A 14,245-nucleotide genomic window follows, 5' to 3' on the forward strand; every position below is an offset into this window, starting at 1 on the left:
AAGCATCAACAGAGTTTTGGAATCACAGAGAAAACTGTTATTACACTGTGTAATTTAGTAAGACTATTCAACCTTAAATTTATAGTTTGTAGGGCAATAAAGCTTCTCTATAGGTGGAAATATCAGTACCTTTGAAATAGGCAGTTGTTTTTTTGAATCCTCCTTAGTAAACAGAAGAAAAAAATTACTAAATGCCTCATCAAAATATTTAAGGTTCTCTAATTTCTTTAACATCTTACATTAGTAAGTAGAGATTATTTTCATTATTTTCATTAAAACAGAAGCTAGATTATAACTTATTCTAGAGAAACAAGAAATATTTAATTGGACTTGATCAGAGATTTCAATACAGGATATTTTAACTGCATCAGGTAAGAAAAGAAGCATCTCTCAACAACAGTCATCTAAGCACTAAGTCTTCTGAAATGACTTTGTTCTTTATATTTACAGCTTCAGATAAACTTCAGATGAAACCTTAAAAGCTCAATGCAAGAAGGACATTTTATTGTTATTGTTGACTGACTGGTAATGAAATCATTCCAAGAAGTACAGGATAATTTGCTGCCATTAATTTCATTCTTGATCTACATTTATTGCTTAGGCTAAAATATTACTCAATAATGTACATGATCATATTCTTGACTCTTCCTTTTCCTTATTGTTTCACTTATATATGACAAACATTGCTGCTGCCGAAGACAGAATTCTGGCATAACATATAGATGTTACTTGAAAGAAAATATCTAATATATATTTCGATGCATCTGATGAAGCAAACATCAAGCATACAGAATTCTAGCAACTGTAAGTCAGGGAATAGACAACCATACCGTGGGTATCATTCTTAAGAGCTGCAGTTTTATTTTACTAAATTATCTATGTTAAAAACAAATCTGTGCCTGGTGTGGAATTTCACTGCATCAAGTGTTACAATATTTTTGTTTTCATTACAAGCAGGAGAATGCATGTAGAACAAGTGTTAAGAAACATGACAATAAATTAGAATATAATTTACAAAAGCAAAAAATAATAATAATAAAGTAACAGTGTACCACATTAATACTGAGTATAAAATAATAAGCAACTAATCACAATAATACAAAGGTAATTTCAGTCTGTATTATTAAGGATATCTATGTGACATTCACTCCATTACAAAGTTCCTAATAAAATGGACTATTTTGGGGTGTATACACCCTGAGGGGTTAATCCATAGATTTTTTTGTTTTGATCTTCTTCAGCTGATAGTATTGCTCAGTAGAAGTACTGGCACCAGATTGATTTCTGCATTTATTATTCTACTATTTGATTCTAGGCCTTTCATATTTATAGCCTACACAAATAGTCCTATTGTCACTAGTTAGGAATATAACACTATTTAGCTTAGATTATATAGATGGCTACAGCGTAGCAGCAGCAATGAACTGTGCTGTGGAAACCAATTATTTTTCTTTGAAGTAGGTTTCATTTGTCAGTCTTAGTCTGAAGTGTTGCTTAGTTTGTAAATCCACATACATTCTGTGTTTTGTTCCCTTTAACAATACGATTCAATGTTGCTCCAGGGAGTTCTTTAAATTCCAGCCTCAGTGCTGTTATGTTGCAGAGTAAACATGGGACTCCCTGGTGTTCTAGCACCAGTAAGAGAGCAAAATGTGTCTTTGGAAACACTCCTTACAATTTTCCTAAGTGAGGTAAAAAAAAAAAAAAAAAAAAAAAAAAAAAAAAAAAAAAGGTTTCTTTTGAATACATTAAAAAACCTTTTCTTGTTAGCTGAAAAGACACATTATCTTATAAACACAGTCATGCCCTGGAGAAAACTGGACCCTGACACAGAGAGGCTTCTTGCTTAAAGAATGCCATAGTAATGCCTTTCCCTTTTATCATATTTTGACCTAACCAGGGCATGCTAGCACCAAGGTGTTTTGTCAAAAGGATACAGAAAGTCAATTCACTTAACAGAGAAGGACTACACACTGCCCTTAATCCATATGTGCAACTCCCAAAGGCTGTTTACTGGTGTCAGTTTTAGCAGGAGTTGTTTACACGGTGATGAGAGCAGCAGATAAGCATATGTGAATACATGCAAGCCAACTGAAAATTAATTCCACTGGTCTCAGGTGTAAGGAAGTGAAAATACTGGCAAGAGGTAGCAGATGACAGAACTTTGATGGTCATGAATATGTGGGCTGCACAAAACCCCACTGATAGATTGTCAATATGTTGGGGGGATTTCATAGTATGAGTCCTGCTAACAACATCTACTACTCCATGTTAATTCACATTAGTAAATAGTGTGCAACACATCTGGCTTGTTCTTGGTAAGATACACTGATACACTTCAATCTCATGATATTTTGAAATTATTTTTCACTGAAAAGAGTACTTTCTTAAAAAAGTGCTATTTGAGTTAGAATTTGTAACACATTATTGTTCACATAATTTTAATTGCACTACAACAAAGGAGGCATAGTTTGACACAAAAGCACATTCATCAAGTACCTGCTGCAAACTGCAAGTGTTCAAGTACAATATATTAATATAAACAAGTACCCACTTTCCTTATCTCCTTGTTGAGTCTTGCTATTGAGAAGTGAAGGGGAAGAGGAGCACTACACTAAACATTTTTATGGTAGATTCTTGAATGTGACTTGCCTAAGCAGTTTGGTTTCACATTTAAAAATGCAAAGTAATTGGTGAATATTAAAAATATGGTAATATGAAATAAGTGGAGTATGACAGCAGAATAATTGGAATAGCTAGAATTATATTGGCATCTAGCTACTAATCCAGAGGCAGGACTTCGTTCCAGTCTCACACTGAAAGCTGCCTCAAGCTTTAAATATGATCCAGCTTTATATGGGTACTTGGCCATTTAGGTCAAGGTGACCAGACTTCATTCTAGCCACCCCTTTTCCAGTGTGCCTTACTCCTGATAGCCCAGTATGCCTTTTGGCTCAAGCACACTCGACTTCTCATTTGAACAGAACCTAGATATCCCCAAAAATCTTTTATCTTTGGTTGTAATCCTTGTCCACTCTGATGTGGACTCCTGAACTGCAGACTCACATATTCTTTTTGAAAAAAAAAATACTCTTCCACTATGGTATCAAAGAAGGGAACATGTGAAATCCATTTTAACTTTCAGCTTTGTAAAGAACTATTGTTACTACACAGGAGGCTTATCTTTTTGCACTAGAACTTCTTGGTGTTGAAGAATCAAAAGTAATGCATAAAACGGATATAGATGCCAACAAAGTTGTTTCTTTGTGGCTAGTGATGTAAACAAAAGTGAGCTGAAGTTAAAGTCTTAAATTCTAAGCAAACTGTACAGTAGCAGTGAAAGAGTTGGCCATATGGTCTTCACCACTATTGGAGTACCACTCCTCCATGGTATTGAAATATGTTCCCTTTTAGCAGAAATCTCAGCTTTGCTTGTACAATGGTAAGATGGCTATAAACCTGCAACACAGATTTCATTTCATTTCATAGCACACTTGTATTTCATGCACCACTGCAATAACTGTTGCACCTCTTAAAACAATGTCCCTCATGGTTGTTCTATTGAGTATAGCTTTATATATGGCTCACAGCAGTGTTCAGGAAATATGGATTACTCCAAAGGGAATTAGATGGAATGAAGGAAAAATACATTTCTTTAAAAAAAAAATCTGCTCCTTAAATAACAATTCCAAGCTCATTTTATAATTTAAATTGTGGTGCTGTGTCGTGAGATAAAATAGTTAACATTTTTAAGCTATGACTTAACATTTTTTTTGATTCTTCTTTACTTCCATAGTAGACCAAGTCATAACAGCTACATTTTAAACAGTTTTAAATACAAATGGATTCAGTGTCATTGCTAAGTCCATAATAAAAATTATTTTAATGGTCCAAGGAGGTAAACAGACTATTGGATTTAGTCAAAAGAACACAAATGTTCCACAGTAAGCTATTCTATATGTGTTGTGTGGATCTTTCCAATTTGGCATGCCCTCCTTATACTGTGTCCAGCACTTTGGATGAATAAATCCCACTTCACAGAAGTTAAAATAATATTGAAATCCTGTCAGCTGGGGCTGACCAGTGGTTACGTTTTCCACAGGGTAATGCATTTGCAAGGACGTCAATCTCATTCCGCTGTGTGGCTCTCTCCGATGGACACTTTTCCACAATGATAACAACAAGGCACATTCTCGTGCTTTCTGTGGGTCAGTGTCCTTGGCAGGTCTTGCAGCACATCTGTCTGAAGTATGCTCGACTGCAGAACTTGAACTTCAGCACCAGTGGACAATATGCCACTTTGTTCACATCTTTGCACTCTAATAATTAAGGGTATTAAAGAGGAAAAAAAAAATCAGAAATAAAAATTAAACTACCAAGAAAATTTAAGATTTAACATGCTTCTGCTCTATCTATCCACCATGTCCTCTTTGTAACTACTCTTCCTTAATCATCTTAGTGCATATAGTATATTTTTAAAAGCCATAATATCATTTGCAGGTCTTCTCTCCCAGAAATTTAGAAGTGTGCCCAATTTGTCTTGAAAAAATTACCATTTATTGCAATAAATGCCCACTTTAGACAGCTAGGAAACATGAGTCTTTTTTTTTTTTTTTTTTTTTTTTTTTTTTTTTACAATACTTTTATAGCTTCTTTCTCAGGAGTTATTTCATTCATCTGTGAGAGGTTATCCAAAATCTATCACAATTCGCAGCATTTGGTACCATGCATGTGCATTTGTAAGAATCCTTGAAACAGTATAAGCATTGCAGTGCACAGGGATGCAGAAAACAGAGTGTTACAGATCAAGGCACCAACAGTGTGAGTTCAGCGACCTGGCCAAATGTTGTACTTTAGGCTCAATTCCATATGTCCACACTTTCTTCTACGCAGGAGAAAAAGGCACTTTTATGCCTGTAATAGGCATGCAAGAGCTTTTCTTCATATTTGCATTTTCCCTGTATGCTGGCCTTACTGCCTCAGCAGCCCTTGTCATACTGGCAGGTAAGTGTCCCAGGAAGGGAAAAAAAAGCTCTGTCACAATGGAGCAAGGATTCCTTCCTTTTCATCCCACACCAGCTGTATCTGCAGTGACTTGTCAGTGTACATTACAGGAGCACTGCAGGAATATGCAATGGTTCTCCTGTGGCTCAGTTTTTGTTCTGCAGAAAGAAGGTGGTAACACGGAACGGAATAGTTTGGTCTATGCCCAGTTCTTACTGTGATATGTAAGAGAGATATTGCTTTATCTGAGAGATCTTTTTTACACTCAGGTTCTACATCTCAGATTTTGCTACTGCAGATTTGCTTTTCATCGGAGTGAATATTGTGGTAGGTGTCTGATAAAGGATTTACCACTCCAGTTAATAGCATTTGCGTATTTTTTTTTTCCAGGCTGATATTAAAATAGGACTTTGGCAAGGAGCCTTGTTTTGTGGGTAGGAAAAAGGAAGAGATGTATATGGAGAAAAAGCAAAACCCACAAATCTGAAATGATGTTGCAGAAAGGATGAAATTAGATCAATTTTTCAGAAAATAATTTGTCTCAAAAGAATGCTATAAGTTTTCCATGTTGCACTCGATACTTTCTTTCTTCTACAATCTTTCTCAAATTACATAGGTATAAAGAAAATGTGAATAAAAAGGACTGGATCTAGCTGTACTTTGAACATTATCATATTTCGCGTTGATTTACTGTCTAAAAGTGAAGACTGAAGGCCAGGATCCTGTTGCTCAAAGGCCTGACAGAACAAAAGTCCTTGATTTCCAACTGTCCATAAACTAAGTATGAAAAAGATAACACACCAGCCACGTAAGAAAAGCAAGAAGTAATAGTGAAACAAACACAATCAGGATGTACAATCCTTCAGCTACTCCTATTTGTCTTGCTTCTACATACATATTTTTCCGCCAGAAAAGGTAGCTATGGGCAGTGGGGTTCAAGCTGCAAGCACGCTGCAGTGGAAAGTTATGTGCATATGAGACTTTTTAGTATTTGAACCTAGGAATGCATTAGTGAGTCTGAACTCAGGGTCTGTACTTAATGGTACTTCTGACAATGACCATGGGCATGCTTTTAGCTAGACAAGTAAAAGCATGAAATGATTTAAATTTTTATTTTATTAACTCAGATACAGTGCTTTCATTGTAATTCTTTACTTCATGATGTTTTATGCGCTATTTTTCTGATTTTTTAATTGTCTATTTGAAAACAGAGTTGGATGTCAGGAGAAAAGACACTGAGGGTAGCTGTTTGAAAAAGAGGCATGTTTCTCTATTTGCAACTGCATGTGGTCACTACTTTATTTCAAAAACTCTTCCCAAAAGAGGTCAAATATATTTCAGAAATATTTCAGGTCCCTGTGTTTATTACCACTGAGAACATGGGAGCTAAACATAGTGAATTATAAATAAAGTGAGGAATAAAAAGATTCACTTGATCTTGATGAGATGTAAAAGTTTATTCAATCCCCCAGATAACCTCATATACATCATATTTAGTTAAATACAGGTAAAGCCACTAACTGTATTTTTGCTAAAAGTAGGATTTGAAATTATCCCATTTCATGTTTCTTAATGTTTTTCTTCCTCTTGACTAAACCTGGACACTGTTCAGCCAGTGCCATTTGGACAGCAGTGAGACAATATCCTGGAAGGTGCCCACAACTTCTGTTTTAAATATCAGTTTTGAAATAGATACAGAGGCTGATGAAGTAGCCTATTCTTCACAGGACTGTCGTTGAATGGAAGAGGTTTAGCAGAGCTCTTTTTGTTCCTAGTAACTACTGTTAGCAAGTTTCAATAAACTACATATATTAATCTCTACTTTCCTTGTCAGATCAGACAATATTATGATACCAAGTATCATATTACAGTAATAAAAGCACAGAATGTCACAGTGCTGTCAACTAAAGAGACTGCAAAGGCTTACCACAAAAAATAAAAGGGGAATTGAAATGACATAAACATAGATTAAATAGTTTGTCATGTAAAGTTTCAGGTGGCCTTTAGCAGTCTAGATTCAGCAGACTTACATACTTAGAGAATAAAATCATTCTGAATACATTTCAAATCATGTGGTACATGCTGTCTGTAGTGCAATTCCAACATTAAATGTAATGGTACTCGGCAGTTGCCTCAAAACCTTATTTACAATGTTCTAAATCCCCAGTGAAGAGTTTACTGAAAACAAAGAGCTAAAGGAGATGTTTAATGTGACAAGATATATGTTAATTTTCTTTTACTAATCCTATATCCCCAGAATTTTGACTATTATTTTATGTAAACAATCTACACTTTCCCCAAGAAAGCACTTCCAAACTTTACCAATGTGATCATTACACTTGCTGAAAAATGTGCTGAAGAATACTTACTTTCTTATCTTCGGTTAGCAAAACTAAGTTGTTCAGAAATTGATGAATGGGTCCCACTGGCTGGGAGCACTGGAATTTTGGGAGTGAAGGGAACCAGGAAGTTCACTGCAGTTTGAAATAGGAAGGGAATTCCTTCACCTAGCCCGACCCTTCTGCAAAGCAATGACTGGTTGCTGAGGGTGCTTTTTCCCCACAGTGGAGCCCAAACCACAAAGTAGTAATTCTGGATGCCATGCAGACTAAGTCCCTATGTGCAGGCAGATATGCTTTGCTACATACATGCGCAAAGAGATGTCAGCACCTCTTGTGTCTAAGGATTTTTAAGGCCAAAGTACAAACAGAAAATGTTCAGTACTTGCGCATTATTTTGCAAATACTCAGTTTGTGCTTCTTATATTCAGTATTTAATAGTTCTGAAATGTTTATAAATTAGGATATATATTTAAGAAATGGTTACAAAAGTATTGAAAAAAAATAACTTGAAAGCATTTTTTTTTGTCTAATTTTGGGATAAGGCACCCTTAGTATTTCATGGATTGCAGCTAGGTTCTTCTGAAAGGATGTAGGTATTTTAAATTGAGATTATATTTACTTCTGAGCCACTTGAGCCACTTAACCACTTACAAATAATCAGTGATTTCCAGTAAAGACCTGCAGAGCGGGACAAAAACAAAAATGGGGTTCTAAGTGCCAGTATGACTGTTGGAAACTTTCTTTCTTCTCCTTCCTTTTAATTACTCCTAGGATTTATTAGCTCAAGTAAAGTACCATGCTAATGATGCTGCATGGCTGTCACTATGGAGCTGACCAAAGAGCTGAAGTCCATCTGGAATACTGTGTGTTTTTCAACTTTTTTATTCTGTGGATCCCAACAATGTTCCAGTGAAGGTCTGGGTCTCTGGAAAACACTATGGCCAACAGACTTGCTTTTCATAGTTACCCTGCACAGTTCTTCTTTAAAGAAGTCCACGAACACTAAGTATCCATATATCACAGACAGAAAATCCCAGACAGAAAAAACAGATCACCTTATTTTCCTGGTGTTAAAGAATTACTAACACAATGACTTGACCTTTTCATCTTGAAGAGGAGACTGAGACTTAATCATGCACACTTAAAAAAATCTTACTACCTTCCTTACTTTGGAAAAAAGACAACTTCTGTGTTTGGAAATAAAATAACAGCTGTTGAGCTTAAAGGAGAGAAAGTTTCTTACATTGGTAATAATTGCCTAGGAATTACTTAGGAGTACTAAACATAGAAATGGAAATTAAAGTGACCAAAGAAAATTCTATTATGATGATGTATTTCTAATGAAAACATGGGATGATAAGTGTCTATTTAAAATTAAAAACTCCAAGTGATAAATTATCATGCTCACAAACAATTATCAGTGTATTCTAGGAAGATTTTAGTACGCTCTCTTTCATTAAGATGTCTACATTGACAGACTTTTATGACAATTTTGAAACTATGGTGTGAGCCTAAATGGATACAGAAGGTTATTATATGAACGTCAAATAAGGGAAGACTAGCTTTTTTTTTTTGAGTAAAAATCAGAGCACTTGTTCCATATAAACAGGACATCAAACTACACTACAGTTGGAGAACCATTGCAAAAGCCACTCTATTTACATTAATTATGCTAAAGGAGTAGTCATATTGAGATTGTGAAATGAAGCACTCAAAATTTAGGGAATACCTGTTTTAAAAGAACTACAATTGCTGTGCAATGTTTCGTGATTTTCAGACATGTATTATGATGATTTTTGACTGCTTTTTCCGTTCCACACAAAATTGAATGTAATCATCTAGTGAACAACTATTCTAAATTTTTATGATCAGCAAGGAAACTTTTTGCTGCCTAGCACTCAAATTCTACTTTGAAGACAGAATTTCCCAAGAGGTTTACATGGGGAATTTATGAGTCCAGACCTGGAACCCTTCATAAACATTAACACACTTATTTTGACATTATTATCTACTATATTCTGTAACACAAATTGTTATGATGAAGATAGATAATAGTCTGATTAAATTAGTCTGTATTGTGTAAAAATACTGAAATTATTTCGAACAGGCATTATGAATGCAGGAAATTCAAAGTTAATTAGAAGAAGCTGATAAGTCAGTCACAGTAAACAAACAGAATTGTAGCACCATGAAGCATTAAATGTGTAGTCCCAGTTTTTCAATGAACATGTGATTAAATAATTTTGCCTGCTCCATCGCTGATAGAGTGGGTACAAACTTAATGGATTAAGAAGCATATCATGTTATCCCTGCTATCATGAACATTTCTATTCACCAATATAGAGACTGGAAGATTAATGACACAAAATGATAGCAATTTGTCTGTGGCTACATATGGTTTGTTTGCTTGTTTGTTTAAACAAAGAACCTGTATGTAGCATGTAGCTTCTCATTGACTTCACCTTTGAACTACATTGACTAATTAGAGAATAATTGCAAAAAATTAAGTCACAGTCTGGGCAATGATATAATGTAGATTTCTAATAATAAATGAATGCAGTAATACTGACCACCTCACTTCACTCTTTCTTTCTTTTCACTCGGACTATATTATCTTAAGATGGCAAACTTACCTTCCGTGTTGGAAATGGGAGTACTGTCACATTTACTTTCACACTGCTGCATTGATGGAGGTCTAAGTGTTTCTGGACACTCACTAGATGCTTGCCCGGTATATGAGAGGCACTGTACTGTTCGCATCTGTTGCCCAAGACCACATTGTGCAGAACACTAAAATTAAGACACACAAAAAAATGAAACAACTCAGATTTAATTTTTAGTAATATAGCAAGACAACAGGAGAGCAGTCAGGAACAAATGTGTACGTTTGTCTATGTACACACAGGCACATTTTTAAAAAGGCATCTGGAGATATTTGGTTAATACAGAAAATTATTTTCATAAAATATTTAGGATGTTGCTTTTTTGACAGCATATACAAGCATTTGTCTTTCAAAGAAAATAAAACAGTGCAATGTTAGCTTCTTAAACTGCTCAGATTTGAGGTAAGAGAATAAAATTTACACTATTTCATATATCATGTATGAGGTTAAGTGCATATTTTCAGTAGAGAAATCATCTAGTTTACAACAAAGAAAAAAAACCAAGGAAAACGAATTCAAATCTGCTAACAGATTTATTATAGGAACAAAGAGAAGTATCTTTCAAACAAAAATACTTTGTGGTTTCAAAACATTTTTGAATTTCTATATCTCAACAGTGGTTTTAAGACTTACATCAATTTAAGAAAAATATGTATCTGAACAATTAATGTAAAAGAAAAGATGGACTGCAAAGGAATTACACTGTAATACCACAAATGATTGTTTCCTGATTAGTTAATCTGCTAAAGTGTTTTATTTTCACTACAGGCAAATTTATCAGCAAATTTAGAAAATATCAAGTTATAATTTAATAACAGGCCCTTTATCATAATTAAGATGGAAAAAAAAAAGGAAGAAAGAAAGAAAGAAACTCAGTACATCCTATTTAGAAACACTGCATAACTGGTGGCACCATTCAGCCTGTGCTGTAACAACTTAGAACCTCAATAATTAAGCATATTTTATACAAAATTATAAAAAATCTCTGAGTTCTTTGGTCTGCTATATATCTTTCTGTACAGTAAAATATACTAAAATGGCTTTGTATTTCCATCAAGTTTCTCAAACTAAATTATATATGTTTTAAAACTACTAAAGCTCACAACATTGCTGTATTGCAAACTGCCCTTCTATTAAACTTTAGTAAGGACTAGTTAATTTATAAAGCATGCATATGGAAACTCATACAGCAGAAACCAGATTATTGTCAACAAATCCTTTCTAGTTCAGCAATTATCACTCTGCACCATATTTCAATCTGAGATAGACAGATGAATAGCTTTCCCTTCAGTCATGGGAACCATCCCTTACTCATTTCCAGTAATACTTTTACGCTTAGTAGGTGGTAGAGCCTGATATATAATGAGTAGGAGACTAACAGCAGTAAATACTTATATGGACTATCTTACCTGTCCCCAGTCTCCAGTAACCCAGCGAGGAGGAGGACATCGACCTAAACTACAGCGGATGCGGACTGGAGGTTTACTTTCCTCTTGGCATTGAGCAGCTGGAAAAGTTTTTAAAAGATCGCTGCTTTTGCACAGAACAATTCGGTGTTTAAATCCTGGACCACACTTTGGTGTGCACTGAAAAAATATTGGTACAAACAAATAATGAAAATTCCAGTAAAAGGTCAGTACAAGTTTTAAGAAATATTATGGAGAAGTTGAAGGAGATATTTATGTTCTTACAAGTTCTTATAAAACTATAATTTTCCCAAAATGGTAGTTTTAAAATTATTAGAAACACAAACAAGCTGGCTGATGACTGCTTTATTAAGTTAAATCTTTTATAAGTTTTAATTTAATAAAAGTATATTTCCTTTGCTATTTATGTGACTATATCATTTGCTTTTGTACATGAAAAACTTTAGGTTAGGTTTAAGATAAGCACTAAGTAAAAGATAAGTAACTTAAGATAAGCTGCAAAGTAAAAAGGTCTGCCACATGTATCATTATTATGAAACAAACTTAAGTGTAGTTATTTCAGAAACAAAGTAGAACTCACTGTTCTACTTTTTTTAACACAAATCTTGTACACCCTAAGCATATGTCTACTAGAAAACTAGGGGAAGAAGTGAAGGAAGAGAAGAAAAATCTGGCTGAAATGAAGAAAGAATTAAATATTGATGCTAAATAGAGATCAAAAGAGAATGACAATGAATATGTCAGGTCTTCCGTGTCATAATCATAACTTCTTTTGGTCCAAATTCTATGGAATATTGTATTTTTTCCACAAAATTTCACATAAAATGCATAAAACCTTAAAGCAGGAACTGGAAACAAGTGCCCCTTCCTAGCTCACTGCTTAAAAATCACTTGCATTCTATCTCCTCTTCCTGGCAATGAAGCATTCTGTGAAAAGTCAACAGGAAGGAGAGAGAAGGCTGGAAGGACCTGTCACCATCATAAGGGTAGTCTACAGATTTGTGATCAGTTCACTTTGAGAAACAGCAGGATACATAAAGACTTGAAACTACTCAGAGTTGCAGAGAGTTGTGTTCTGTACTCTGGGTGGTGCATTCTAAAACCTGAAATACTGTAAAAACACAAATAGCAAGCTATCACCAGCTGAGAACTCGGTTAGTTAGACATGCTGAAAAAATGTCTTCTAAATAGAGGACTTTGGAGAGGATATGTGGAGAAATATCTAGCACGTGAATCACTGCGTGACTTTGGGAAGAGGTTGACACTCAGCTTCTCTTATGCATCAAGACAGGCGAAAAGTATAACTTCCAATAATCAGTTAAATAAATGTCAAAATCCAGTGTGCCTATGGAGTTTTATAATCCCAAGAATATGGTAGCAAATAAACAAGAGTTTGAGGATTGGCACTTGAGTTTAGGTGTATCTGTTTTCTAGTCTTGTTTGAAAACACATTTTTAAATCTATGTCTAAACTGCAACTTGAGGAAAATCTTTCAGCTATTTGTACCAGTTATTGGTAAAAAAAAAAAAAAAAAAAAAAAAAAAAAAAAGCCACCACTTTTTGGAGTTACTCGTAGTTAAAATTCCACTAAGATAGACTACACCCTGTACCAAGAACTGAAAGCAAAGTAAGGAAACAGGCTGCCTACAATAATACTGAATCACCAAAACTAAAAAGCATCAATAGAAGCTAACATAAATTCATGTCTCCAAAGCAAATGAAAGACAAAATACCCACTCAAAGAAAAACAGAGAATCATGTTCCCCACTACCACAAGCCTGTTGAATTTTTGACTCAGTGGAAGTCATGACTAACAGTAATATGAATGCAAAGTAAATGTACTTGTCTCTGATAAGGTTCTTCCCAAGAAATCTTTATTTTTTGCTGTTTCATTATCTAGAAATATATAGAAGTAATTTACAGTGTGCAGAAGAACTCACCTCGACTACTTCAAAGTATTAATTTTTTTATGGCAAAATTGATGTTACCTAAGAATTATAGAATCATATAACATCCCAAGCTGGAAGGAACCCACAAGGATCATCGAGTCCAGCTCCTGGCTCCGCACAAGACCACCCCAAAATCAGACCAGATGTCTGAGAGACTTGTCCAAATGCTTCTGGAACTCTGACAGGCTCAATGCCATGACCATTGCCCTTGGGAGCCTGTCCCAGTGCCCGACCACCCCCTGGGTGCAGAACCTCTCCTTAACACCCAGCCTAACGCTCCCCTGTCCCAGCTCCATGCTGTTCCCTCGGGCCCTGTCGCTGTCCCCAGAGAGCAGAGCTCAGCGCCTGCCCCTCCGCTCCCCTCGTGAGGGAGCTGCAGGCCGCCATGAGGCCTCCCCTCAGCCTGCTCTGCTCTGGGCTGAGCAAACCAAGGGACCTCAGTCGCTCATACATCTTCCCCTCTAGACCCTTCACCAGCTTTATAGCCCTCCTTTAGACACTCTCTAACGGTTTTATGTCTTTCTTATACTGTGGTACCCAAAACTGCATAGAGTACTCAAGGTGAGGCCGCACCAGTGCAGAGCAAAGCAGGACAATCCCTTCCCCTGACCAGCTAGCAGTGCTGTGCCTGATGCACCCCAGGGTACAGAGTTAGCCCCTTTTGCTGACAGGGCACACTGCTGTCTCAAGTTCAACTTGCCATCAACCAGAACCCCCTGATCCCTTTCTGTGGGACTGCTCTCCAGCCTCTTGTCCCACAGCCTGTACATATATACAGGGTAGCCCCATCCCAGGGGCAGAATCTGGCACTTGCTCTTGTTAAACTTCATATGGTTGGGGATTGCCCAGCCCCCCTAGTC

At 35.8% G+C, this 14,245-nt stretch overlaps 1 protein-coding gene across 5 annotated transcripts in view; it reads right to left on the reverse strand.

Annotated features, from left to right (window-relative positions):
* Positions 1-299: 299 nt before the first annotated feature.
* The window catches only part of ADAMTS6 (ADAM metallopeptidase with thrombospondin type 1 motif 6), a 158,495-nt gene continuing 144,549 nt past the window's right edge, over positions 300-14,245 (reverse strand). For all 5 annotated transcript variants that reach the window (XM_080574665.1, XM_080574666.1, XM_080574667.1 and 2 more), the window contains 3 exons: positions 11,419-11,595; positions 9,980-10,136; positions 300-4,319 (listed from right to left, as the gene is read on the reverse strand). In XM_080574665.1, the coding sequence (XP_080430791.1) occupies positions 4,210-4,319; positions 9,980-10,136; positions 11,419-11,595 (444 nt within the window). In that variant the 3' untranslated portion in view covers positions 300-4,209. The remainder of the gene's footprint in view (positions 4,320-9,979; positions 10,137-11,418; positions 11,596-14,245) is intronic.

Source organism: Anser brachyrhynchus (assembly GCF_964034855.1).
Source record: "Anser brachyrhynchus genome assembly, chromosome: Z".
NCBI lineage: Eukaryota > Metazoa > Chordata > Aves > Anseriformes > Anatidae > Anser > Anser brachyrhynchus.